The sequence below is a fragment of the Parasteatoda tepidariorum genome, chromosome 9, assembly GCF_043381705.1.
Source record: "Parasteatoda tepidariorum isolate YZ-2023 chromosome 9, CAS_Ptep_4.0, whole genome shotgun sequence".
NCBI lineage: Eukaryota > Metazoa > Arthropoda > Arachnida > Araneae > Theridiidae > Parasteatoda > Parasteatoda tepidariorum.
Window position 1 is genome coordinate 22,607,043 of NC_092212.1, and position 26,838 is coordinate 22,633,880.

At 31.8% G+C, this 26,838-nt stretch overlaps 1 protein-coding gene and 1 long non-coding RNA gene across 2 annotated transcripts; both read right to left on the reverse strand.

The window, feature by feature from the left end:
* Window positions 1-1,583: 1,583 nt before the first annotated feature.
* LOC107440955 (relaxin receptor 2-like) lies at window positions 1,584-15,405 on the reverse strand. The gene is made up of 8 exons (XM_043048376.2): window positions 15,340-15,405; window positions 15,172-15,243; window positions 14,024-14,095; window positions 10,523-10,742; window positions 8,743-8,936; window positions 6,514-6,938; window positions 4,896-5,149; window positions 1,584-2,357 (listed from the first exon to the last, which is right to left on the reverse strand). The coding sequence occupies exons 4-8, from the start codon at window positions 10,577-10,579 to the stop codon at window positions 2,244-2,246; spliced, it is 1,044 nt and encodes a 347-aa protein (XP_042904310.2). The 5' UTR covers window positions 10,580-10,742; window positions 14,024-14,095; window positions 15,172-15,243; window positions 15,340-15,405; the 3' UTR covers window positions 1,584-2,243.
* Window positions 15,406-16,111: 706 nt separating this feature from the next.
* On the reverse strand, window positions 16,112-26,838 carry LOC107440961 (uncharacterized). Its single transcript, XR_001583690.3, has 3 exons — window positions 26,767-26,838; window positions 17,743-17,814; window positions 16,112-16,186 (listed from the first exon to the last, which is right to left on the reverse strand). It is a non-coding gene; the product is annotated as an uncharacterized lncRNA (long non-coding RNA).

Below are 26,838 nucleotides of genomic sequence, written 5' to 3' on the forward strand. Positions count from 1 at the left end.
GTTAAAAAAAGAAAATACAACTTGTGTTCGTTTCTACCTCAAAAACCTCTTATGTCTGCACCTTAAGTTCCCGTTTCTAGGTTAAACTCAAGGTCTAGGTACATTTAAGTTAAGTTCGAATCAGTAAAATTGAAATACTGTGAGGTATACCAAATAAAAATAAGAGAGCTTAGTAGAATAACATGTTGAGTTACACTTAATTAAATTTTGATCAATTCAGTTTTACAATAGACAAGGTGCTTTAAAAATGCAGCGACAAACTTTTTGAGCAGATGAAACGTAATTTAAGGTTGAGAGTTGTCATTGTACTCCACTAGGTGGTGCTCTATACTCTAATACTGTAATGATATTTTTTACTTCATTGCACAGTTTCCCCTAGCCTTTATTTCTTATTTGATGAGGATACGAAACTATCAAGTATTATGAACTTAAGATGTAGAGAGTACAACAATGAATCTCATGGTAAGACAGGTCTGCGCTGCATCTATAATTTAAGAAACTCCTCGTGTGTGACTGTGTCCAACAATGAATGCTTGATCGCTATCAGACCTGGAATGCATATTTTGGTGTTCAAACTTCAAATGTATGTTCAATTTTATTTCATGACCATCACTGAACAGTCAAGCCTATTTTGAGTTTACGACTATGTTCAACTTGCTTTGTAATTTTGAACCCAATCCAGAAGACAGTGAAACTTCTGGATCAGGTATTGAGAGAAAATTGCCTTCGAGGAGCACTTTTTGATGGAATTAATGCACATTTACGTAATATGCAGAGGAAAACCATTAAGCCTCTTACTGTTAGACTAACGGCAAGGGGACTCTAACCCATGATCCGTCTACCACTGATGCTTGCACTGTGGTCTGTGCGAGCCGGGTTTGGAATTGTTAAAAACTGTATCTATTTAGTACTGTGGTCACCAAATGGTAGTCCACAAAATCGTTGTTAGCAAACGAAGATTTTGCTTTGGTACCTTCCCTGTGATAGGGAGTCATCTGCCGCCAGTGAACTTATACGGAACGTGGTACGACTGGTGCTAATGCCTCCTTATGGTTTTTACGTATTCACACGGATTATTAGAAACTGGTCGATATATTTCCGAAAATTATTTTTAAGATAAATCTTGTGATGTATTTTTGTTCACTTGAAAACAGCGTGGAACGAATTTATTTATTGTAAATGACGAAGTATTTGTTATGAAGCATTAGAGGTCACTTTAGAATATTTTATATGAAAAAATAAGTTCACAATAAGTCCTCTATACTTCCTATTTCCTGCAGTTGGGGCGATAAAAAATAAGTACAGTTGCTAACTGGAACTTCAAGCCAGCCTTCATGTTGCTGTTAATGCAATCGGGCTCAAGATTCAATGATTTATCTAAAACGCAACTTCATCCTTTGCACGTTTCTCTCCAGACATGTTTCGCACTGATATTATATTATTTCTTTTATTGACATTGTTAAGAAAACATCAATTATACATTGGAATCATTTGACTTCTCTATCTCCTCTTTTACTGTTATGTTAAGCAAAAGGTTAATATAAAGTCAACGTGTTCATTAGAAAACTTGCCATCTTGAATAATTTTTTTTTTTATGAATACAAATTTTTTTTAAATCGTTGAAGCACACCAATTTTATAATCAATTTTGTTTAGTTTTAAGGTACTCTCAATCCTTATAAATTGTACTTAAAAGTTTGTCATAACATTTTCGATACACCAAGAATATTGTGTTATTCATTTTTTAAGAATTTTTACTTTTTGGAATAAAAAATTACACAGTTATTATTTAAATGATGTTAAAACTTCTATACCTCATAATTTAAATATTACCAATTTTAAAATCAATAATAAAAAAAATAATAAATAATTATAAAAAATCATTTTTTATTAATTCATTTCTTTGATGTGTAATTAAAAAATTGTTTTTATTTTCTTTACACATCAAGAATTTTAGCAAAAGTATTCACATTTTCAATATATTTATCTTATGCTAGTCTTATTGGCAAAATAAATTTATTATTTTGTATATGCATCCAACAATAAGAATAATTTTAAAAGCCTGAATAGTTATGTGTTTACTCGTAACTTGTCCTTCCTACTATGCCCGTTAAGCGTGAATCATTTATCAAAATTGTTTTTACGTACCAATACGTAATTTTTAAGAAACAAACAGAAGTGTGCATAAGGTAAAGAGGGTTATAAAAGAAATTCAATAACATAATAAAAATAAAGTCCCACAGCTTAAAAACAATGGTTTTGGTACACAATGTAAGCCAAAGGTGCTGGCCACGAGCATCGACCAGACGTTCGACTGTTGGCAGAAAGAAGTGATGATCGACTAACGCTTCGGTCCAACTGTGAAAATAAGAAGAGAAATATATTAAAATGTATGTAAATGCGTTAATACAAATTAATAAAACAGGAAATAAGAGGCCAAGATAGCATGATCGGTAGGACGTTGAACTCGTGCTCGTGCGAACGGCAGTTAAAATCCAGCCGATCGAGGAAACCCTATGTATTAAATGGTGACTGGTGCATGCTGAATCTGTTGGGGTCACAAAGCCATCCAAGATACCTCGGGCAGTACTGAATCGGAGATTGATCATTCTCTTGTTCAGGTCCAAATTATGATTTGCGGATGAATGAAAGGTGTGTGAATGAGTGCTCCCTGCAAAACGGGTTGTAATGTACGTGTTTGAAAAAATCGTATTTTTGTCCATAGATGGCGCCACTGAAAAATAAGAACACTCTCTCGCTTACATAAAAATGCGCTTGATTTCAAGCAGTCAGCAGGCTTACTAATATTGGCAAGGGGGAAATGTAACAACAATTTTTCCATGCTTCTATTTTAAATGCCATACATAAAGAAAAGTACTGTGTTAATTTTAAAGTTTCGTCAATTTTAATCTTTGCTCTGTTCGTATAGATCAAGATAATAATTCATCTGATTTGGACAGCGTGTTTATTTTTCTCACTTCTGAAAGAGAGGATTATATCTAATTATGTGTCCGTTACTATTATGTGTCTGTTATAGATAGTAAGTATATTAGAATCGTAAATAATTGTTAGGAAAAGATTTTAATGTCTGACGATTTAAAGAAACCGCGATTTAAAAAGTCTAAATGAGACATAAGTCTGGATAAAACATTATGGAAGATTAAGTAAAACAGTAATCTCCATAAAAACTGATTCTAAGAAGAAGAAAAAATTTCAAGGAAAACTGAAGCAGTTTTTCTCCAACACAACCCATCTTCATTGTGTAACAGCTCTCAAGGATCACCGATTGATTTGTCAAAACTTAGCATCGAATCGAAAGTAAATTTGCCATTTTTCTGAAAAATAGACTTAAACCGTTCTTTCCCCTTGATCTTCAACCTTGCTCTTAATTCACTTTTGCGTCTGTTTCGTATGATTTTGATAACGTTTATTTTATTAAAAGCTTAATAATTGACTTATGATCCTTAATATGTTTATATATTTTTACTCATTATTAACAATAATTCCTAAAACATAAATAATACGCCACATCTTGTATAACAGAAGTAGTTATATTGAAACATTCATCGTGGATTTATCAAAGCTATTTTTTACCCTTTGATCTCTCGGAAATAAAACTAGCTCATTTTTGACAATTCAGCAATCTTTTCACTATATTTCTTTTGTTTTAATTTTTGGCAGTCATTTCGTTCTGAAATCTCTTGATATTTAACGAAAAGTGAACTCTCAAATATTTGACGAAGCTGCTTCCTTACTCGTGCGTCATCTCAGTAAATTCTAGAAATTTTTCAACAACTTTTTTTAAAAAAAAATTTTTTAATTTTGAAACTGTCATTGTATGATGGGATGGTAAAAGTGTTAATGCGCTCGCTTATCAAGCAGATTATCAGTGTTTAATTTCTGGCAACGTCATGGTCACTCAAACTACTCTTATTTTATGTCAAATTTATTGATCAATTGCTCCAATCGATACGTTACATTAAACCTAGTGCTGTTGGGAAAATTTTAAAGATAAAAGTAGGGGATGTAAAAATTTGCTTAATTTGATTAAATGTTATCTGGGAGTATTTTTCATGAAATGGTTTCGTCAAAAATGAAGAAGAAAAAAAAAGTTTATAACCGTCGTTGAACAGCTGACCCAATTTTAGGGTTTACAACTACTTATGTTCAACTCCTTAACTTGTAATTTTGAACGTGGAGGACTTATCGATCATCCTTCGTGGAGGACTTATCGATGGTAATAACCCGCATTTGCGTAACATGGAGAGGAGGCCAACGAGAACCTCCCACGATTAGCCTGATGGCAAGGAGACTCTAACCCATGATCTATCTACCACTCAGGATATTTCACATCAGCACTGTGGTCGGTGCAAGCCAGATACGGAATTCGTATCGAGCAGCCAATGCCGGGATTCGAACCCGGTTCACCTCATTCAAAGGCGAACGCTCTGTCCCCTGAACCATCGCTGTTCAAGAAGAAAATTTTGCGTCTTTTAGTTGCTCTTTTAAGTTAAGTTCTATTAGTATTTACATATTTATTTTTAAAGCTTTCAGTGGGCTTAATCTATTTCACCCGCCGACTTAACAATGGAGCTGAATTTTAGGCAACTGAAAAACAAATATTTAAATCAGGTGTAGTTAAAATGATAGTAGTAGCACTATCATTTTTTGAAGCATTTATTCCCTATTATTCTCTGCCTTATTGTACTATTATTAATTAGCACTAGCACTATTATTAAGAACGCCATTGTTATGATCTATTCCGTCCTGTATTTCGTTTTTACAAAGGAACTTGAGCTGTAACGTAAGTTTTGATTACCTCTTTTAACAATAATCTATTCCATTCTGCGTTTTAACAATGGGAATTAATTCAATGCAATTGAAACAAATACTTACATCAGATGTAGTTAATGAAGCACTGTTGTTCTTTGAAAACCTTCCATTAAAATGAGCTGAGGTCATTGATATCCCAGATGATTCGATTGGACTGGCAGCTTGTACACCGTTTGCTCGCCAAGTGTAAACTATTCTCGCTAATTGCTGCGTGAACAATTTCGTGGTTAACGTATAAAGTACTGGATTTAGAGCAGAGTTGATAGGTAGTAAAAACACAGCGACCCATGCATATAACTCAGAATATATTCTAACACCTAAAAGAAGAAATTTACTGAAAGATTAATGTTCTTATCTCTCAAAAACTCATTGTCAGATTAAATGTCTCTTTTATAATTTTGTTAAATTTGTGTTGTCCTACGAATTTATTACGTCTCTTTGAAAAGAAAATTAAAGTTGCATAGCAATTTGATCTTATCAACAACAAAAAATAGTAAAAAGCAATACAGAAGAGCAAAGAATTTTCGCAATATCTTTTTTACTTAGTATTTTAAGTTGTTTAAAGCTAGGTTAAACCAACCAGTGAAGGGACACTACCCAGTGAAGGAACATTTCATATATATTGGTTAAAAATAAGAATTTGAAAGTTTTTCTTTGGATTGATTGGTAACAATAGCTTACTGCCAAACAATAGGAAGTCATCTAGCAATGTTTTGGTTTACTTGGTCAAATAGACTTCTCTGGAAAAAATTTTGAATTTGTTATTATCTCTACAACACTTTGTTTCTTTGAAAAAATTATAAAGTGAGTGTTTGTATTTATACGTTTGAAGTGGAATTAATTGCAATGTAATGGTTTTATTTTTCTCACTGTGAAAAAGAGAATTCAGAATATAGTCATTGAAGTTACGTTTTATTTTTTCTAAGCATCATAGCATATTAAAGTACTGAGATAAGTAGGTGTTTATTCACTGGGGTCACCAAACGATAAAAAACCAGTGAAAGAACAAGTGTTCCTTTACTGGGTTTTTTTTCTAAGTTAATGAAAATAAAAGATAAACTTTAATTTTCTTGTACCTTTAGTGATGTTCCGCATCAAAAGTATGTTAATGCGAAAACAGCTTCGAACCAGTGAGGGAACAGGCATGTTCCTTTACTGGGCATAGATTTCCCAGTGAATGAACAATATGTGTTAATATATTGACACTTTAATTTTCAATTCATGATTACAAAAAATAGTTAACATTTTCCAAGTATTTATATGCTATAATTTCAAGAATAGGCTTTTAAATATTTGTATGGCTTATAAATTCATAAATAGCATTGAAAAATAACCAAAATTAAGTGTTCCTTTACTGGGTGTTCATTCACTGGTAAGAGCTGTTCCTTCACTTGGTCTTCTTACTACTTGTTATTTGAACCTCTAAAACTTTAAAACAATACTATGTAAGTTCTCTACAATTTTTTACATAATTTGCAATTAGTAACAATTATGTTGACACTGTTATTTAACTAAAATTACGAATTTTGAAATTAATATAATTTTTTAAAAGGCAAGCGAAGCTTAAGTGTTCCTTCACTGGTTAGTTTACCCTATTATTTGAGTTTATCTATAAAGCATTAAAACATGTGCTACTTGTTTTATGTTGATCTAACATTATGAAATACCTGATTATTATTACCTGATACAGCCAAGATTTTGATGACTATGATAGGCACCCAGCATAACATGTCCGTACCAACAATGAAAGCGAATCTTTTAGCAATAATTCGATCTTGTTGCTGTTGTGACGATCTCAATCCCAGTTTCGATCGGCTGATCGTGATGAACATGGTTATATATGCGTAGGTGATGAAGAGAAAAGCTATGGAATTCAAGCCACAAAATACTACCATGGAATACTCCCAGCCTCTTGAAAATGGATCATGTATTTGGAGTGGTAAACAAACTCCATTGTTTCCATAAAATTCATCTCCAAAGTAACCGAGATTCAGAAATGGTAAGATGGCAATGGTTGTTGCAGCTGACCAGCTAGCCGTTATCCAGGATCCAGCAAAAAGCATGTTCCTCCTACGGTGCATTAAAGGGTAGACGATCGAAACATACCTGTGTAAAACACGATTAATAAAAACCAGCAGAATAGTTTTTCAATTACTTTAATAAATTTAATAAAAATTGATGACATATAATTTCAAACTTCGGTTCATTTCATGCGAGACAATGAGATTGAAAAATACCTTATTTATGTTACAATAAAAATGTACAATTATATGAGGCACAAAGTAATTTTGACAGAAAACTTTTTTTTAATTAAAAATCAAGATATTTTAATGATTCAGAATTGAAAATTTGTAAGTACTTTTGCAATAAAACAATTCAGGTAATTATATTTCGCTTTTTTTAAGTGCTGGGGGAAATTGGAATTCCAAATTACCCTTGTAATATACAAAGATGAAGTTTCTCACTAAGTTGTGAACTTCGAGTGTAAAGCAAGCCACTACAACTCATTTGCACATAGATAAAACATTGTTTCATAGAAAACAGAAGAAGTCTTATGTTTCTCAAGAGTAAATGGAGCACACATGCATTCACGTATTTGTATGGGTCACGCATTCGACACCAAAAGTAAGCGTATCCTTTGCATTTTCAATAGCCTAATCCACTTGCTCGTGCAACACCCCACTTATTTCAAAGTTTTGGTGCCTGCCTATAACCCCAATAACATCATTTATTTAGTTATAGCAAATGGCAATCCAGTCATTAGTCTTTCGGCTTCCCAATATTTCTGAAAAATGCAATTACAATTAAATGCAGTGCACGTGTCGATATGGCAACTGTCCATTGACAGCCCAATACCACAAAGACAGCAAGTCAGGGAATTCTTAAGTCCAATTTTAAAGAGACTTGGCATTAAGACAATCGCGTCCTATTATAAGACGGAGAGTAGAAACAGTAGAATTTTAGACCGGGAAAGACGATCCAGTACCATAGAGTTGTTCCCCTAGCTCGTGTATTCAATTCCAATTTAAATCTTTTCCCAAATTCTATTTTGGTGAGACGTTTAGCAGAATGAAAAGTCAAAGGTTGATTAGGTCTCTGCGCAAAACAGTGATACCTTTCTTGGCAAGGTAATAAACTCTTGCATTACTTTCCTTTCCAAAGTGGGAGTGAGCCTTCTGCAACACGGCAGAATCAGTAAATGATTTCAAAACACATCAAAAAGGTGTTTAGAATTGCAAACTTTATTATTGGAGATGGCCTGAAAGTAGGTTTGGAATCAGACATTATAACTACGTTAATAAATTTTCGTATCAACACCATAATTTGTTTCAAAACATTTAAAATAGAATTTAAATTTTTAGTGTTTCTGCTAATGTCCTTAAAGAAATCAAAGTATTCATAATAAACTCCAGTACAGGTCTAATACATCTTTGAAACATTGAACCGTCTGTGTAGACGAAAGTCAATGACTTGCAGGATATCTATTTTCAAAAGCATCGTAAATCGGTAGTTTTTCAACATTGACGTCTTTCATATGCTACCGGCTAACATAAAACACAAATACAAGAAAGTAAAGAACACTGTTGTTTGGTAAGCAAAAGTTCCTATTAAGAACCTGTTGCTCTGAAAACTCGATTAAATGAAATAGTGAGCGATATGTCTACGTGTAACTCAAAATATACTCCTAGAAAAGTCAGATATTATCAGTTTTTATTAATCCTTTCTAGAATATAAAATTGTCTTAAATTTATTATTTCTTTCTTCCAGTCATACATCATAAACTTATGTAGAAAAATTGCTTAGTGCTCTGCTATTCTTACAATTTATTAAATTTAAAATATTCGTTTATATAAAAAAAACGGAAGAAATGATAAATATTATATTTAAATTATGAGACCTGAGAACTTACCTGTCAGCAGTAATTAAAGTCATGATAAATATAGATGCTTCGCTGCTTATAGTACTTAACATTCCCGCCAAAGTACATTGCCAACTATGTCGCCACTGAACATCATGATGAATGTATTGCCCTCTGAAAGCTACATCATGGCCGGCAATTATGAACAAATATAAGCACATCATGAAATCAGCCACGGATAAGTTCTAGAAAAAAAAAATTTATAAATCGTTTTAATGTGAAATTGTTTTAATTCTCAAAAATGAACTTTTTACTTCGAAAGAGCCAACTCTCTCACACTGACATAATTTTGCTGGAACAAAGTCCCTAATAAAAATTATAAACTCATTCGGACAAAATCTCATTGTTGACATAACGAGTTACACAATCTAACGTACCTCCAATCTCACGGAGACAAAATCTCAAATAGATAAAAAATGATGAAGGATCAAAATATTGTGGCGCTTGAGTTCACCTCCAAAAGAATTAAATTTCAAATGGACATGAAACTTTAAAGGTCAAAATAAAGATTTGAAAAAAATCAGTAAGCAGTACATAATCCGACGGATGCAAAATCTAAAATGGTCATTAAACCAATAAGGTCAAAATTTTACAAATTTTGCGTTGGAAATTGTCTACATAAGAAGAATTCTCACGAGGACAAAATTTTAAAAATAAATAAATCAAGATAAAATCTGATGCTGGGTATTATGCAAGGAAAAAAATATTGTGTCTCCTTGAAACAAAACATTATGTGGACATAAATAATCCATAATAAAGTTAAAATCTTATTCTTAACATATCTAAGTTAAAACTAGTTTACTCTAAACTTAACACATTATTTTTCAAGATGTAAGTTAGAAACATTATACACTATCTGCACTCGCCTGGGGAGATTTTCCACCAGTTTTGATAGAATACAAGATGCGTCTTATTGATTACACTTAAAGTGGGTGCTAGATGTGAGGATAGTAGATTTGGCTAAATAATCTGTATTCAGATTCGTCCCAAAGGCGTTCTATGGAGCCGTGGTGGCTCAGGGGATAGAGCACTCGCCTGCCAATAAGATGACCCGAGTTCAAATTCAAGCGATGCCTGGTGGACTCGAAATCCTCATCCGGCTCGCCCCGACCTTAGTGCTGACGCAAAATATCCTCAGTGTTAGATGGATCATGGGTTAGAGTTCCCTTACCGTCAGGCTAACTGTGGGAGGGCTAACTTCTAATAGATGATCCAGGAGTTTCCTTCTCTATTGTATAGGGCTCAAAATTTCACGGCTACAGAGTTTAACATTTGTAGTCGAAAACTGAATAATGGGGTGGATTTTCAACGACGGTTATAAAATATAAGACAAAGAGTGGTGTTCTATGGTACCGAGATGACTCAGTTGGTTGATTTGAATTCGGCTCCCGGCNGGAGGTTTTCGTGTTTTTCTTCACCATGCAACACAAATGCGGATTAGTTCCATCAAATAATACTCCTGCTGGAGAAGAAATGATGAACCTTTTTTAAAATATTGCTGTAAAAGTTGGGAAAGCAGCATTGCCGGTATACATCTTAGAGTTAGCAACCACATGAACTAAGGAACCCAGGCCATGAAAAAATTTCATTACCGTAATGTTTCAGGTGGTCAAATAGTGTATTCTAAATGGTGTTTCTGTGTTCTCAATATTTAGTACATTAAGAGTAGTAGTGTTGTCACTATATCAGTAAATTAATTAGGAAATCATCCTTTATTCCTAGACCACAAACAATTAATTTCAAATCTGGTTGGGAAATTGAATATACTAACCTTGATGTAAAAGGAATGTACGCTGTTTGTTTCTTTTACTAATGCCCGACCAATCATGACGCAGGCATTTCCAACACAAGCCAGCCCTGCAACAAGCCAGACAAAAATTCGCAGTAAAACATTATCCAAAAGGTGGCTAAACGAACTGATTCCATCACTGTTTGGCTCGCAGACTCTAACATGCTGCGCGTAGGAGCAAAAATAAAAATTGGAAAAATATCTGAAAAAAAGGAAAAGAAACTACATGTATAATGCATAAAAAATATAATAATAAAATGGATCACCCTGAATGACTTTTGATTTTAATGATCGTATATGCACGCACAAGGACTCAATCTTAATTTTTCGAGAGGATGGCCTCAAATATGCTAATTAATTAGGGCAGACGATATTTCAAGTTACGAAATCATAAACTTACTTTCTCTTAATATCTTTTTTCATTAAATTCGGATTTCTGACCCCAAAAATATAAGGGGCAGCCGCAATCAGGGAAATATGGCCCCTATAGTTTGGTCAAGAGAGCAATCCAAAATTTGGGCCTCATAGTGCTAATTGTAATTTTTGCGTATTTCACTATATCTTGGGAACTTATTAAGCGAATTTAAAAAATTTTACACACAATTATAAAATTCATTTATCCATTCATGCAAAAAATAAATTTTACTAAACATTTATCATTTTTTATCATTTTATTTAATAATAGCCACAAAAAAATTTATTACAAGGTATACAATTTCTTTACATAATTTTTAAGTATGTAATTTTAAAATATAGTTCCTAAGAAATCGAATTTTAGAGAAAACGTACATTTTAAATTCAATTTCTCAGGGACTAATCAACCGATTTCACTCAAATTTTGTATCTTGCCATGTAAAATTACATACTCTAAAATTATGTAAAAAATTGCATACCTTACGTTTCAATTTTTTCGACTATTATTAAATAAAATAATAAAAAAATAATATATATGAACTAAAAATTTTTTTGATCTTTTATTTTTGAACAACCGAATTTCACAATTGCTTGCAATTTTTTTTTTTAATTCCCTTAAAAAGTTCTCAAGATATGGAGAAAAACGCAAATAAATTAAAAGTAACATTATGAGGTTGAAATTTAAGGTCTCTCTTTTGACCAAACTATAGGGGCCATATTTCCCAGATTGCGGCTACTGTTTTATGTTGGGGGTCAGAAATCCAAATTCTTTGAAAAAAAGATATGTTTATTTAGAGAAAATACGTTTTTTTTTCTGATTTTGTAAACTGTTCTAATACTGTTGTTAATAAACACTTGAAGATTTTTCGTGTTATTTTAATTGTTGTACCATGTTTCAGATCTATATATCTTTTAATTCTAATGGAGAAATAATAATTTTGAAACTATAGTCCTACCACAATAACTATGTTTTCAATAAAGGTAACTGTCTTCTAGGCTCCTACCGGTATAAACCGGTTGGAACCTAGTATCAACATAATAAGAAGCTTAAAGCCTTATTTTATTTTCATCACCTAAGTCTAATTCACGTATTTTGAAAATGTATTTATTAAAATATATGAAATACATTTTAATAAAAGCATGTTGACAAAGCAGCAGATAATCATGTTTCTTAAATAAAATATTTTTATCATGAAAGCTATTGAATTCGATCTTCTACTGCTTCTCTAACCAGTTTAAATTGGAAATTTTTTTTTCAGTCTGCTGCTTCAAATGAAGATGGTTTCAGCTTTTTAAATTTGTCTGCCTTTTCGAAGCAATAAATAAAATTTTACAATTTTATTAAAATGTCTGCCATTTTGAAGAAAAAAGCACTTCTGGAATGTTAAGAATGTTAATAACGAAATTTAAAAAGTCCGTGACCTTCCGTTTATTGCTGTACTTCTCAAGGAAAATGTTAAAAAATTACCGGTTCACCCTTCAAATGCAATGAACTGTCAATTAAAGTTAAATTAAAATTTAAATTTAATTAAAATTTCATTAATAATTAAATTAAAATTTAATTAAAATTAAAACACAATATTTCTAACAGATATTCAAAAATGGCGAGCCATTAAATGAGACATAATATACAATATGCTACACAACGATCACCCTTAATATATATTTTTAGAGTCCTTTGAAAAATGCAGCCAAAAAATACTTATTAAGGATTGTAAATTAATATTCAAGTAAGGAAAAAAGAAAAATGTCATCAAAATCTAACATATCACTACTGTAGAAATGGACAAGAAAGACATTACAATTTAATTCCCGGTTGAAACGACAATTGAACGGCAATTAGCGGTATAAGTCGTTAAATATCGTTATCAGTTTTGTTTACTTTCCTTCTGTTTATCTATTATGCATACTCATCATTTTTAACATTATCAACTTATAGGTCACGTATTAAAATTAATTTTGATAGCTATGAAGCTCCACCTACAGGTCATTCTGAGCACTAAGCAACTTGATTAGTTCTCAATCGTCATTGTTTTAAGTGATTTTTCTAAAAAAAAAATGATAATTTTATTATACAACTACGTTTTACTTTATGCCAGAAAATAAATGAACAATTCATACCAGGTAATTGTCTATTTTGCAATGAAATGAGCAATTACCTGGTTAGAAACTTATTCAACTGAACTCGAGAAAAAAAACTTGATAAAATCTGATAAAATAAGAAGAATTAAGTTAGAAGTAATTTTATTTGTTAACAATATATTATAATTGTAACAGTTCAAATTGGAAACGATTCTTACATCTCTGGAATTTTATATTTTTATAAATTTCAATATAAATGTTAAGATTTGTATAAGGTATATATTTGCTATTTTTCACATCAGTTCAAGCACGCATTTATAAAATAAATACCTCGAACAAGATAATAAAATTCACTAGAACAATGAATAATTAGTCACAAATTCAAAGGAAAAACGTAAGGAAAAATTCGAAAAAAGCAATTAAAATTCAATAAATTTTGAACAAATTGAAATTCTGTGAAAACTCGGGTTCAATTTATTAATAAATACAGCCCTTTCAACCTGTCAAATTGCAACTCCATATTCGCATTTCTGCAGAATACAGAACAGGTATTTCCTACTGGTTTAACTGTTATAATTATCGAACAGAACATCGTATGTTATATTTTTTTATTCATAAAGTTAAAGGAAAAAATAAGAAACAATTCGAAAAAAAGGCAATTAAAATTCCAATAACTTTTGTACAAATCGAAATTTAGTGAAAAACTAGTGTTGAACTCATTATTAAATATGGCTCTTTCAACTCGTCAAATTTCAACTCTGTAGTTGCATTTCTGCAGAGTACACAACAGTTATTTCTTACAAGTTTAACAGTTAATAGTTATCGAACTAAACATCGTATGTTGTATTTTTTTATTCCATGGTATTTCCCGAACATTTTCTGCATACATTCATAATATTAAGTTTCTAAGTATGATAGTGTTTACACGCTAAAACGTCGAGTTGAAAGCCAGTACTGCGGTGGTTTATACAGGAAGGCAATACTTACATGTACTGAAGTGACACCAAAGGTTTGAAGCAATCAGACTGAATATGCCGTAGAGGATTTCCTTTCACGTTCCTAAAATAGTTATTTAGAATTTAATAATCGATGTACTAAAAGTATTAATCGGTGTATCAATTTAGTATACGACATAGATCCAAATTAACGAATTATTTGGATCTATGTCATATATTCTTTTTCTTGACAATCAGCGTTACAGTTAACTTTTTACTCGTAATTCAATACAAGTATATAACTCATTGATTCATTGCGTCGCGACTTATCGGATATCAGAATCTTTTTTTGAATTTATTTTTACTTAAGATACTTTATTTTTCTAACTACAAAATATTACGGTTACAGGATTATATTAAATTTTAACGGTCTTTTTGGAGATTAAATCGTAGCCAGATTATTTAAAATTTAATATTAATAACGTGGAGTTGACTATATTAACTGTCGATAACTAGCCAAATTTTAGATATCTTCCAATGCTCCTAAGTGTCCGTTAGTAACTATGCATTCACTGGAACTTTGAACTTCTTGGCTTTAGGACTGGTGGTTATCGGATGTCCGATGGTCCCATCAGTCTGACCATTGAGGTTTTTTAAAAATTCTTATATAACATCGATGTCTAAAATGAAACCGCCTGCACCCAACACATCTTAGAAGAAAGAAGGCCTCAGCACGGATCAATTTAGAGCTCCAACGTAACGAATATAAACTGCGCAGTGGAGGAAAAATAAGAAAATATCACCACATTCGGAGTACAAAAGCTGCGCAGTAGAGGAAAACACGAAGGATGTCATTGCGTTTGGATTACTAAAAGAGCAAATTTCTTATTTATGGTAACTCGTGCTGAAGCTAAGGAGTTCTAGGAGATACTGCTCCGTCTCTATAAAATAGACAAATGAATTCAATACAGAACGAATACAATACAAATAAAAATGAACTTAGAGTTTTTTTTAACTACTATGGCAACTTAGACACAGGATTCTTGTTTAATCCCACATAAGCGTTACAAATTGTTCTACAAATATAAAAAAATTAAAATGCTTAACAATGGTTATAAGGCATTTATAAGGTTTAAAAATTCTTTATTAAATGCTATTAAAAGTTATTTGATATGGAAACATTTAATTTGTAATACTTACAGTGAATTTAAATTTTTCAACAACTCAAAAGCTTGAATTTCTATGGTATAGATATCGTTATCTTGTAAATCCCTGTTAAAAAAGGGGAAAAAACAGGATATTCAGTATTTAGTTTTTATTAAAAAAAAACACATTTTTCTTTGTAAAAGTAAAAAAAAAGCAGCTTACAACGTCAATAAAGATGTGAAATTTCCAAAATGATTTTTTCTCAAATACGTTAGAGAATTCGAAGTCAAATATCTAAAAGAGTAAAAGTACAAAATTGAATTCCCCTATAAAGTATTTGAAATAAATATTTGTGATGCGCATTTAGTTACAAATGTTTTTATTTGCTATGCTATTGACTAACAACTGTAGCAAACTATTTCAATACATAAAGGTTTTAATAAAAGTGATGTTAAAATGTTGAAATTTGATAATTAATGTAATATTAAACGTACGAAAAGATTTAATAAAACCTATATAATCTACTTAGCTTTTTTTACAACAGTTTACAACAATGAAAAGTTCCGTATTGCGAACTTTTTTTTATAACTATCATATGCACAGATGATTTATAAAATATATGGTTTTAAAATTTCTAAAATATATTGCTACATTCTATTAAAGAAGCTTTTACCATAAAATAAGCTTTTTACTAAAAAAATAAGCTTTTAACTAAAAAAAATAAGCTTTTAACTAAAAACAAGCTTTATAGCTAGAAATTTTTTTAAAACTTTAATTTTTTTGCATTGAGTTAAAAACAGTTTCTAAATATTGAAATATTTAAAACAGAATATTAATTAACAGAATTAATAAAACCATTAGTAACTCTCGATTAGTTTTTAACTAAATATCGCAATACCAAGCGAATAGACTTTTATTTTACTTTTTTTAACGCAGTAAATTAAATAACGTAGATAATTTACTAATTGATTTTAACATTTAGTAGTTGAATACTTACAAAGTGGAAAGACTCCACAGTCCTTGTAGTGTTCCTGAATCGATGTTTATTAAATGATTTGTTGATAAAGATCTGAAATAGGAAAAGGTAGGGAAGCATGGAATTTAAAATAATAATATCATCAGCAAAAGTTTTAATTTTTTTAAGAGTTATTAAATACAGATAAGTGATTGCGGGAAGAAAAAACTATCTAAAATTTTTTTTTCTTCTTGGTTTTTCTTTAATAAATTTTTTTTTATCATTTTGCTCAAAGAGGAGAAATAGCGACTGTCATTTTTCAGCATGCTAAACAAGAGAGGTTTTCGTGGTTTTCCTCCATGTAACGCAAAAATGTAGAGTATGTATATATATATATATATGTGTGTGTGTGTGTGTGTGTGTGCGTATGTCTTTTTGATGAAAGTAACCCTCATTTTCGTTACATGAAGAGGGAAAACCACGAAAACCTCCCTTGTTTAGCCTGGCAGCAAGGGGACTCTGACCCAAGATCCGTCTACCACTGAGGATATCAATGCAAGCCGTATGCGGGATTCGTATCAACCGGCCATCACTGGGATTCCAACCCGGTTCACCTCATTTGAAAGCCTATGCTCTATTCCTCTATATATTTTATTTTATAACCGTCGTTGAACAGCCGACCCAATTTTGTTTGGGGCTTACGACTACAATGCAGCCTTGCAATTTTGAACCCAGTCCTGAAGACAAGGGAACTCCTGGATGAAGTATTGGGAGAAATTTGTCTTCGTGGACCGCATTTGCGTTACATGGAGAGGAAGACCACGAGAACCTCCGACGGTTAGCCTGATGGCAAAGGGACTCAAACCCAAGATCCGTCTACCACTGAAGATATTTCACGTCAACACTGTGGTCGGTGCAAGCCGGATGCAGAATTCGTATGGACCAACCATCGCCGGGATCGAACCCCGGTTCACCTAATTGGGAGGCGAACGCTTTATCCCCTGAGCCATCGCGGCTCGCTCTATATATATTGAAAAAATTACACTTTCTTCTTTTTTTCGAAAACTTTTGGTGTGTCATCGAATAAAAAAAATTAAAAACTGAAATCTACAGCAAATGCTGAAAAGAATAATAATGATCAAACCAAGTGTATTTACAAGGAAGCGCGTCAAAAAGAGGTTAAATAAAAAGGTTGTTTCTTGTTTTCAGATTCCCTTGTTATGATAAATAATATGGCATTAAAAGTATCAAGAGTTTAAAAAAATATGCAGAAATTACTTGTGATAACAGCCGAATAAGTGAAATTATAGAATTATCGTGTCAAATAAGTTTATAATTTCTTTAATTACTAAATAATTATCACCCCTCTATTGTAACGTTTAGAAACTTCCTATATGATTTAAAATTTTATTTTTTTAACTGTTACTTTAACTAGGATACGTGTAACATATGAAGGCATATTTTTTTAAAATAAAGTTATTTAAGTTTTCGTCTAAAAATAGAGTTTAAATTGTTTGATTTTTCATAGAAAATGAATAAAAAAAATAAGTAAAATTAAATATTCTTTCTTTAACAGATGTTTTTATTGTTTTGAATACTTAACCAATGATTCTGCTTAGCAGAATAAAAAAAATAAAACTTACTAAAGAATAAAAAAAACTGTAACTTACAGAATTTCCAACTGCTGCAGACGTTGAAATGCCCCATTCGGAATTGTTTCTAAGTTGTTCTCATCCAACCACCTGATAAAATAATTTGTCGGTTTATCATTTAACAATAACTTCTAAAATAAAATAATTCAAATAACTGGCATTCTTTCCGAAGAATTATAATTTATTTATTTTTATAATGGTAATCAATTCATTTTTATAATTGTAATTTATTTAATTTTAAATTTATTTTATTTGAATAAATGCAGAGTTTTTTTTAGAATAAAACGATCTTAACTTTCATGCTATTTTGTCATTTATCATCTTCAATATATAAATGACAAACCATACAAACTGACATACAATCGGTTTGGTTTCGTTTAAAAAATGATTGACAAAAGCACTCAATACATGTATCCCAGTTGGACATGAGACAACCATACAATCGGTTTGGTTTCATTTTAAAAATAATAGTCAAAAGCACTCAATACATATATCCCAGTTGGACATAAGACAACCATGCAATCAGTTTGATTTCATTTTAGAAATGATAGTCAAAGGCGCTCAATACATATATCTCAGTTGGACATGAAACAACCATACAATCGGTTTGGTTTCATTTTAAAAATGATTGCCAAAAGCACTCAATACATATATTCCAGTTGGACATGAGACAACCATACAATTGGTTGGGTTTAATTTTAAAAATGATTGCCAAAAGCACTCAATACATATATCCCAGTTGGACATGAGACGATAAATTCCAGATCTCCAGTAAGAATTAGGTCACTGATGGTTTCATAATTTCCACCAGTTGCGCACTTCATCGTCTGATGCAACCACGTGCAGTGCTGGCTTTATCGTTATCGTTTACTCTGGAATTCAAAATGGGGACATGTGAATTCCAGGGCATCAATAAACCACGTTCACTGTAATGATATACGTGTGCGTTCTCGTCAGAAAAGCGCAATTTTTCTTGTGGTACAATTGCAAATGTCTCACACATACAGCAATGTCTCACACATGCAACCTGTTCCACGACACGGAGCTTTTAAAGCCCACACCGAATTTCTTCAACTTTTGAGAAGTTAATCGTTTATTGTTAATTTTTTAAGGGTTGAATTTTCGATTGATTCAATTCTTAAATTTTACATGACGTCATTATTCTGAGTTAAATAATAGTTGTTTTATCACTATTTTAAATATTTCTTTCGGAAAAATGAATTACAATAAAAGTTGTAAAATCTTAAAGAATAATTCCCGATTTTTAGAAACTTAGAATATATTTCTAAAGAATGTGGTTTGATCATTCTACTTTAAATGCACCAATAATATTCTCCATTTCTAATTATATATTTTGTACAAATTTTTATTTTGATGAAATATTGACAAAAAATATTCTCTGCGTAGCGTAGAAAAATATTTTATATTAAAATGAAAAAATTGATTTAAAAACATTTGAATTCTACACAAAGTCGATTATTTATACCGAAAAAGAATATCTCCACTCTTCTATTCTAAGAAAACCGATTAAACTTTTCGAACGGCATCGTCAAAATAGTTTGGAGAAAGTTCCAAAAACTCAATGAAGGAGAACTGACATATTCTCTCATATTTTGTCCCGCTGTCAGTAGCCAAGGTACCAACTACGCGTAAATTTTTCAAAGGAGATTTTTGCTAATGACATGTAAGGTGTCATGAAGAATGTTGATCTGAAGGCGGATTTCTTCCTCTGAGATTCAGCTGTTTTCCCAGATTAGATCATATTTCTGCACAGTCATGTCAAACGTATAATGGCCTAACGTGCCTAAGGACGATATCATTAGCACATGTAGCATGTTTCAGGAAAAAAAAGTCTAAAAACTTACATTACTTAATTGTAACAAATACTTAATTGTGCAAATGCAAAAAATTGGTTAAAATCTGATGAATCGTTACAGAAAAGGCGAAATTAAACCCAATAAAGCCAGTATTGTAAACTCATGTTTGTGAAAATTGCAACACCGTGATAGAATCGTCATAATTAAATTAAATTTAGTACACAGTTGAGTGGTAGTGGTACAAATGAATGATTAAACTTTCAAATCAAACAAACAATAACAAGAGATCAAAATCAGTATTTTGTGTAGTTTCCACGCGCCGCAGTAAGTGCTGTTACGCGACGTGGCAAGGAGTGACGCAAATTTTGAATGTCTGTCTGAGAAAAAGCATTCCATATTGTTTGTGTGCGTACCCAAAGTTCGTCTGTAGAAGCAACAGGACGAGGATCACGAGCGAGACACCGACCAACGAAATCCCACACATGTTCAATCGGCGACATATCCGGGGAATACGCCGGCCAAAGAAGAAGTTGTACCTGTCGCAATGCAGGGAAGGATTGAACAGTCCTAGCAATATGAGGGCGGGCATTGTCTTGTTGAAATACAGCACCTGGCAAGGCTTGAAGGAACGGAACAGCTTGGGGCTGTAGAACTTCACTGATGTACCGGTTGCTGTTCAGATTACCCACAATTCGTAGCAATTGAGATCGTCCATGATTAGCTATGGCACCCCGGATCATAACTCCAGATGTTCGTCCACTGTGGCGTTCGATAACGCACTCCGGAAGGTTGCGTTCACCGGCATAGCGTCTGACACGAATGCGGCCATCATGGTATCACAAATTGAAGCGAGATTCGTCAGAATACACGACACGCTGCCAATCAGCACGCCAGTCCCTATACTGGTTGGCCCATTGCTGCCGCAGGCAGCGATGGTTTATCGTGGGGTGGGGATCCTGTATAAAGGAGTCCTTGCGCGCAATCCACGCTGCAGCAGACGTCTACGAAGTGATGAAGCACACAATGAAACACCTGTAGCTATTGACCACTGTGCTGCCAGTTGTATAGAGGGAGCCCTACGGTCCGTCAGCGCCATGCGGAGCAGGTGTCTATCATCGCGAGCTGACATGACATTCGGAGTCTACTCCCGGATTTCCGAGCTGTCTGACACTCGTCCGTCCACTACTTCCAAACACGCATCACTGTGCAGCTGTTACGCTGCACACGAACCGCTACTGCACGATAAGACAATCCAGCTTCACGATGGCCGATGGTTCTCCCCCGCTCAAACTCAGTAAGTTGTTGAAATCTTGCTCTTTTTCGTCGAAGAGGCATAAGTAATGACTAAGTTAACGTTTACCACAAGCAGATAATCACCGATAACCATAGACGCCTCGCTACAGCCGTCTGTTTATTCGGATCCATCAGCAGTTCAGAGGGCGCTACTCGGCATACGCATGCGCTACGGATCTGAAATTCTAATCAATGACATATCATGTTCTACTTTGCATTTCCTGAAAATTTCAGCTCACTCGCATAAGTCCTTTATGGTGTTGCATGCAATTTTCACAAACATGAGTTTATTTTGTCCGGTTAATTTGAAAGCGTTTCAAATTATCCCTTTTCACCTAAGTTTTTTTTGGCAATCAAACAGCTTTTAATATCTCTATCTTCGTCTTGATTTTTAAGTGTTTACTAAACTTTTATGACCATTTTCTCTTTTTTTTTCCTTTAAACATTAATTTGTAACACTATATTTATCTTTTCTTCACTTAATTTTTCACAAGATTTCAAAAAAATATCAATAAGCAGTGAGATTTACGGAACATTTTGTTCTTAGTTCTTTGCTTTCTTAACTAAACGTAATTTAAAAATACTTGGCTCTATAAATATTTAAACTTGCATTTATCACATTGAACAGTAAGATGCAGAACTAGGTGCTAAACCTACACATTATAGTACCATTTTGCAGTTTGTTCTTCTTTTACTCCTCTTTTACCTTCTTAATTCTATGGCATTTTAAAGTGCGTAAGTCTTAAAGTAAAACAAAGGAGAACTTAGATCATTAAGAATTAGAAATCAATTAAAACTTTTGCCCTTAAAAAAATTTAAATCCTTTGATCGTCTTATATGATTTTAATAATTCAGTATACTTTTTTTTATTTCTGTTGAAGTTTTAATTATCGTAAATGTTCAATCTATAAAATGTAGTTATTATACTGAAATCTTTTAAGTAAGACTTAACTAGGAGCTTTTACTCTAAATTCGGTGAATACAATATACGACTTAATCTATGTTTAAAATCATTGTATCGAGATAATCAAGCGAAAAAAATAATGCTTAAATAATTCATTATCTGAATGTTATTAATTAACTCAAAGGAGAAATTCAGGAAAAAAAACCATTCAGAGAAACAGAAAGAAATAAAATTACTCAAACAAACCTGGAAGACGTTTAATCTTTCATAAATTGCATTAGTACTGAAGAAAATATATTTATAAGATTATTAAAAAACACTTAAAGCAAAAAAAAATGCTTCTGTAAGGAAGTAAGAAGATAAATAAAAGAATTACTTAACCCGAAAGTAATTAAATTAATTTCCTGTTATTTGTAAAGAAACTAATTCATTTCTTCTTAAATACCTTGTAATCGGAAGGAATTGAAATTAATGAATAAAACGAAAAAGAAAAAAAATGTGGCTGTTTTAGAGGATACGGAAATTAGCTTAAAAGCTAATTTCTTATTTTTATTTTGATCTTAAGTATATTTTATTTGAGAATTAAATTTTTTACAATTAAATAGTTGTTATGACTAAAATGATGAATGTAGATATTTAAAAGGAAGTTTCTAACAGTGCTTCTAAATAGAATATTTTTTGTTACGCAAAAGAGCAACATGATATTTTTTAGCGCAGTTGAGCAAAAAACGTAAGCATTCTGAATATATATATATGTGTGTGTGTGTGTGTTAACTGTTAATTTAGTATTTTACTTTTAAATCTAACCCATATTTTGCTACACGCCGGTAAGTTTGGTTTCTGCTTTCTTTTTTTCATACTCTTTTTCAACTGAATTTTTTAGCGTTATCGTCACATTAGAAAGAATAATTTTTATCTTAGAATAATTGTTCTTTATTCAGAAATATCGCATTAATTTATGCCGAAAAATGTGCCCTGAGGAGGACTTTTGTTTTTCCCATTAATAGTTTTCTATTTTCTATTACTTTATTATTTGTGTTTATATATATATATATAAAATTTTTGATGAGTAAGTCTTTATACCAAAACATTCCGCATTAATTAATAAACATTCAACACCATGAAAGATTGCATAATAATTTTTGTCGTTAGGTTATTACCTGTACATGTGCAGTGCGCAAAAAATATAAACGAACCACCCTAAACAACTTTTGATCTTCACGTTGTATGACATAATCTTAATGGTTCTATGGAGTGGCCTCAAATATGCTAATTAGTTAGTGCAGATTTGGGTATTTCACTATACCTCGAAATATGGTGAAATGAGAAAAATGTAAAATTAATATTAAGGGATCCCAACTTTCGATCGCTCTCCTGACCGAACTATTGGGACCATATTTCCCAGACTGAGGCTACCCCCATATTCTTTGATCCGNTACATATATCTCAGTTGGACATGAAACAACCATACAATCGGTTTGGTTTCATTTTAAAAATGATTGCCAAAAGCACTCAATACATATATTCCAGTTGGACATGAGACAACCATACAATTGGTTGGGTTTAATTTTAAAAATGATTGCCAAAAGCACTCAATACATATATCCCAGTTGGACATGAGACGATAAATTCCAGATCTCCAGTAAGAATTAGGTCACTGATGGTTTCATAATTTCCACCAGTTGCGCACTTCATCGTCTGATGCAACCACGTGCAGTGCTGGCTTTATCGTTATCGTTTACTCTGGAATTCAAAATGGGGACATGTGAATTCCAGGGCATCAATAAACCACGTTCACTGTAATGATATACGTGTGCGTTCTCGTCAGAAAAGCGCAATTTTTCTTGTGGTACAATTGCAAATGTCTCACACATACAGCAATGTCTCACACATGCAACCTGTTCCACGACACGGAGCTTTTAAAGCCCACACCGAATTTCTTCAACTTTTGAGAAGTTAATCGTTTATTGTTAATTTTTTAAGGGTTGAATTTTCGATTGATTCAATTCTTAAATTTTACATGACGTCATTATTCTGAGTTAAATAATAGTTGTTTTATCACTATTTTAAATATTTCTTTCGGAAAAATGAATTACAATAAAAGTTGTAAAATCTTAAAGAATAATTCCCGATTTTTAGAAACTTAGAATATATTTCTAAAGAATGTGGTTTGATCATTCTACTTTAAATGCACCAATAATATTCTCCATTTCTAATTATATATTTTGTACAAATTTTTATTTTGATGAAATATTGACACAAAATATTCTCTGTAGTAGCGTAGGGAAATATTTTATATTAAAATGAAAAGTATGACTTCAAAACATTTGAATTCTACACAAAGTCGAATATTTATACCAAAAAGGAAGAAAGGAATATCTCCACTCTTCTATTCTAACCGATTAAACTTTTCGAACGGCATCGTCAAATTAGTTTGGAGAAGGCTCCAGAAACTCAATGAAGGGAACTGGATCATTCTCTCATAATTTGTCCCGCTGTCAGTAACCAACCACGCGTAAATTTTTTAAAGGAGATTTGCTAATGACATGTAAGGTGTCATGGAGAATCCGATATGAAGACGGATTTCTTCCTCTGAGATTCAACCGTTTTCCCAGATTAGACCATATTTCTGCACAGTCATGCCAAACGTATAATGGCCTAACGTGCCTAAGGACGATGTCATTAGTACATGTAGCATGTTTCAAGAGGAAAAAAGTCTAAAAGCTTACATTACTTAATTGTAACAAATACTTAATTGTGAAAAATGCGAAAAATTGGTTAAAATCTGATGAATCGTTACAGAAAAAGGCGGAATTAAACCCAATAAAGCCAGTATTCTATTTTGTCGGGTTAATTTGAAAGCGTTTCAAATTATCTCTTTTCACCTAAGTTTTTTTTTGGCAATTAAACAACTTTTAATATCTTTAATCTTCGTCTTGATTTTTAAGCGTTTACTAAAATTTAATGACCATTTTCTCTTTTTTCTCTCCTTTAAACATTAATTTGTAACTCTGCATTTATCTTTTCTTTACTTAGTTTTTTTACCAGATTTCAAAAAAATATAAATAAACAGTGAGATTTACGGAACATTTTGTTTTTAGTTCTTTGCTTTCTTATCTAAACGTAACTTAAAAATACTTGGCTCTATAAATAGGTAAACTTGCATTTATCACATTGAACAATAAGATGCAGAACTAGGTGCTAAACCTACACATTATAGTACCATTTTGCAGTTTGTTCTTTTACTCTTCTTTTACCTTTTTAATTCCATGGAATTTTAAAGTGCGCAAGTCTTAAAGTAAAACATAGGAGAACTTAGATCATTAAGAAGCAGAAATCAATTAAAACTTTGCCCTTAAAAAAAATTAAGTCCATTTTATCGTTTTATATGATTTTAATAATTTAGTGTATTTTTTTTTATTTCTGTTGAAGTTTTAATTATCGTAAATGTTCAATCAATAAAATTTAGTAATTATACTGAAATCTTTTAAGTAAGACTTAATTAGGAGCTGTTACTCTGAATTCGGTGAATACAATATACGACTTAATCTAAGCTTAAAATCATAATATCGGTATAATCAAGCGAAAAAAATAATACTTAAATAATTCAAGATCCGAATGTTATTAATTAACTCAAAGAGAAATTCAGGGGGGAAAAAACCATTCAGAGAAACGGAAAGAAAGAAAAATACTCAAACAAACCTGGAAGACATTTAATCTTTCATAAATTGCATTAATACTGAAGAATATATACTTATGAGGTTATAAAAAAACACTGAAAACAAAAGAAAGTTTTTATTAGGAAGTAAGTAGGTAAATAAAAGAATTACCTAAACCGAAAGTAATTAAATTAATTTCATGTTATTTGTAAAGAAACTAATTTATTTCTGCTTAAATACCTTGTAATCGGAAGGAGATGAAATTAATGTATAAAACGAAGGGGGGGGGGAATGGGGCTGTTTTAGAGGATAAGGAAATTAGTTTAAAAATAAATCATTTTTCCTTTTTTTTTTATCTTAAATATATTTTATTTGAGAATAAAATTTGTTACAATTAAATAATTGATATGACTAAAATGATATATATATATATATATATATATATATATATATACAGTCGGACTTCTATTTAACGAANTATATATATATATAACCCACATTTTGCTACACGCCGGTAAGTTTGGTTTCTTCTTTCTTTTTTTCATTCTCTTTTTCAACTGAATTTTTTAGCGTTATCGTCACATTATGAAGAATAATTTTTGTCTTGGGATAATTATTCCTTATTCAGAAATATAGCATTAAATTATACCAAAAAATGTGTCCTGAGGAGGACTTTTGGTTTTTCCCATTAATAGTTTTTTATTTTATATTACTTTATTACTTGTGTTTATATATATATATATACAATTTTTGATGAGTAAGTCTTTATACCAAAACATTCAGCATTAATAGATAAACATTCAAGACCATGAAAGATTGCATAATAATTTTGTCGTTATATTAATATCTGCGCATGTGCAGTGCTCAAAAAATATAAACGAACCACCCTAATAGCTTTTGATCTTCACGTTGTATGACATAATTTTAAAGACTCGATGGAGTGACCTCAAATATGCTAACTAGTTAGCGCAGATTTGGGTATTTCACTATACCTCGTATTATGGTGAAATGCGAAAAATATAAAATTAACATTAAGGGGTCCCAACTTTCGATCGCTCTCCTGACCGAACTATTGGGACTATATTTCCCACACTGTGGCTATCCCTTCCTCCATACTTAGAGGTTCGGAAATTTGAATTTGTCGGGAAAAAAAAGGTAAGTTTATTCAGGGAAAGTACGTTTTTGTATCTGATTTCGTAATTAAAATATCGTCTGCATTAATTATTTAGCATTTTGAGATCACTCCTTCGAACCATTAAGATTGAGTCCTGGAACATGAAAATCCGATCATTTGATCAAAAATTCTCCAAGTTAATCCATTTTTTATTTTGAGCACCAAAAATCAATAAGAAATGAAAAAAATACTCACAATGCTTTTAATTTCAGTAGAGGTTGGAAAGTTGATATAGTTATAGATGATATTAAACAATGGCGAAGAGAT

Excerpts from the sequence above, each read along its gene's own strand:
- LOC107440955 (XM_043048376.2), bottom strand. The coding sequence starts at position 10,579 with ATGATTGGTCGGGCATTAGTAAAAGAAACAAACAGCGTACATTCCTTT. Across the intron at positions 8,937-10,522 it reads TACATTCCTTTTACATCAAG|AACTTATCCGTGGCTGATTT; the intron begins GTTAGTATATTC and ends TTTTTTTTCTAG. Across the intron at positions 5,150-6,513 it reads CAAAATCTTGGCTGTATCAG|GTGTTAGAATATATTCTGAG; the intron begins GTAATAATAATC and ends TTCTTCTTTTAG.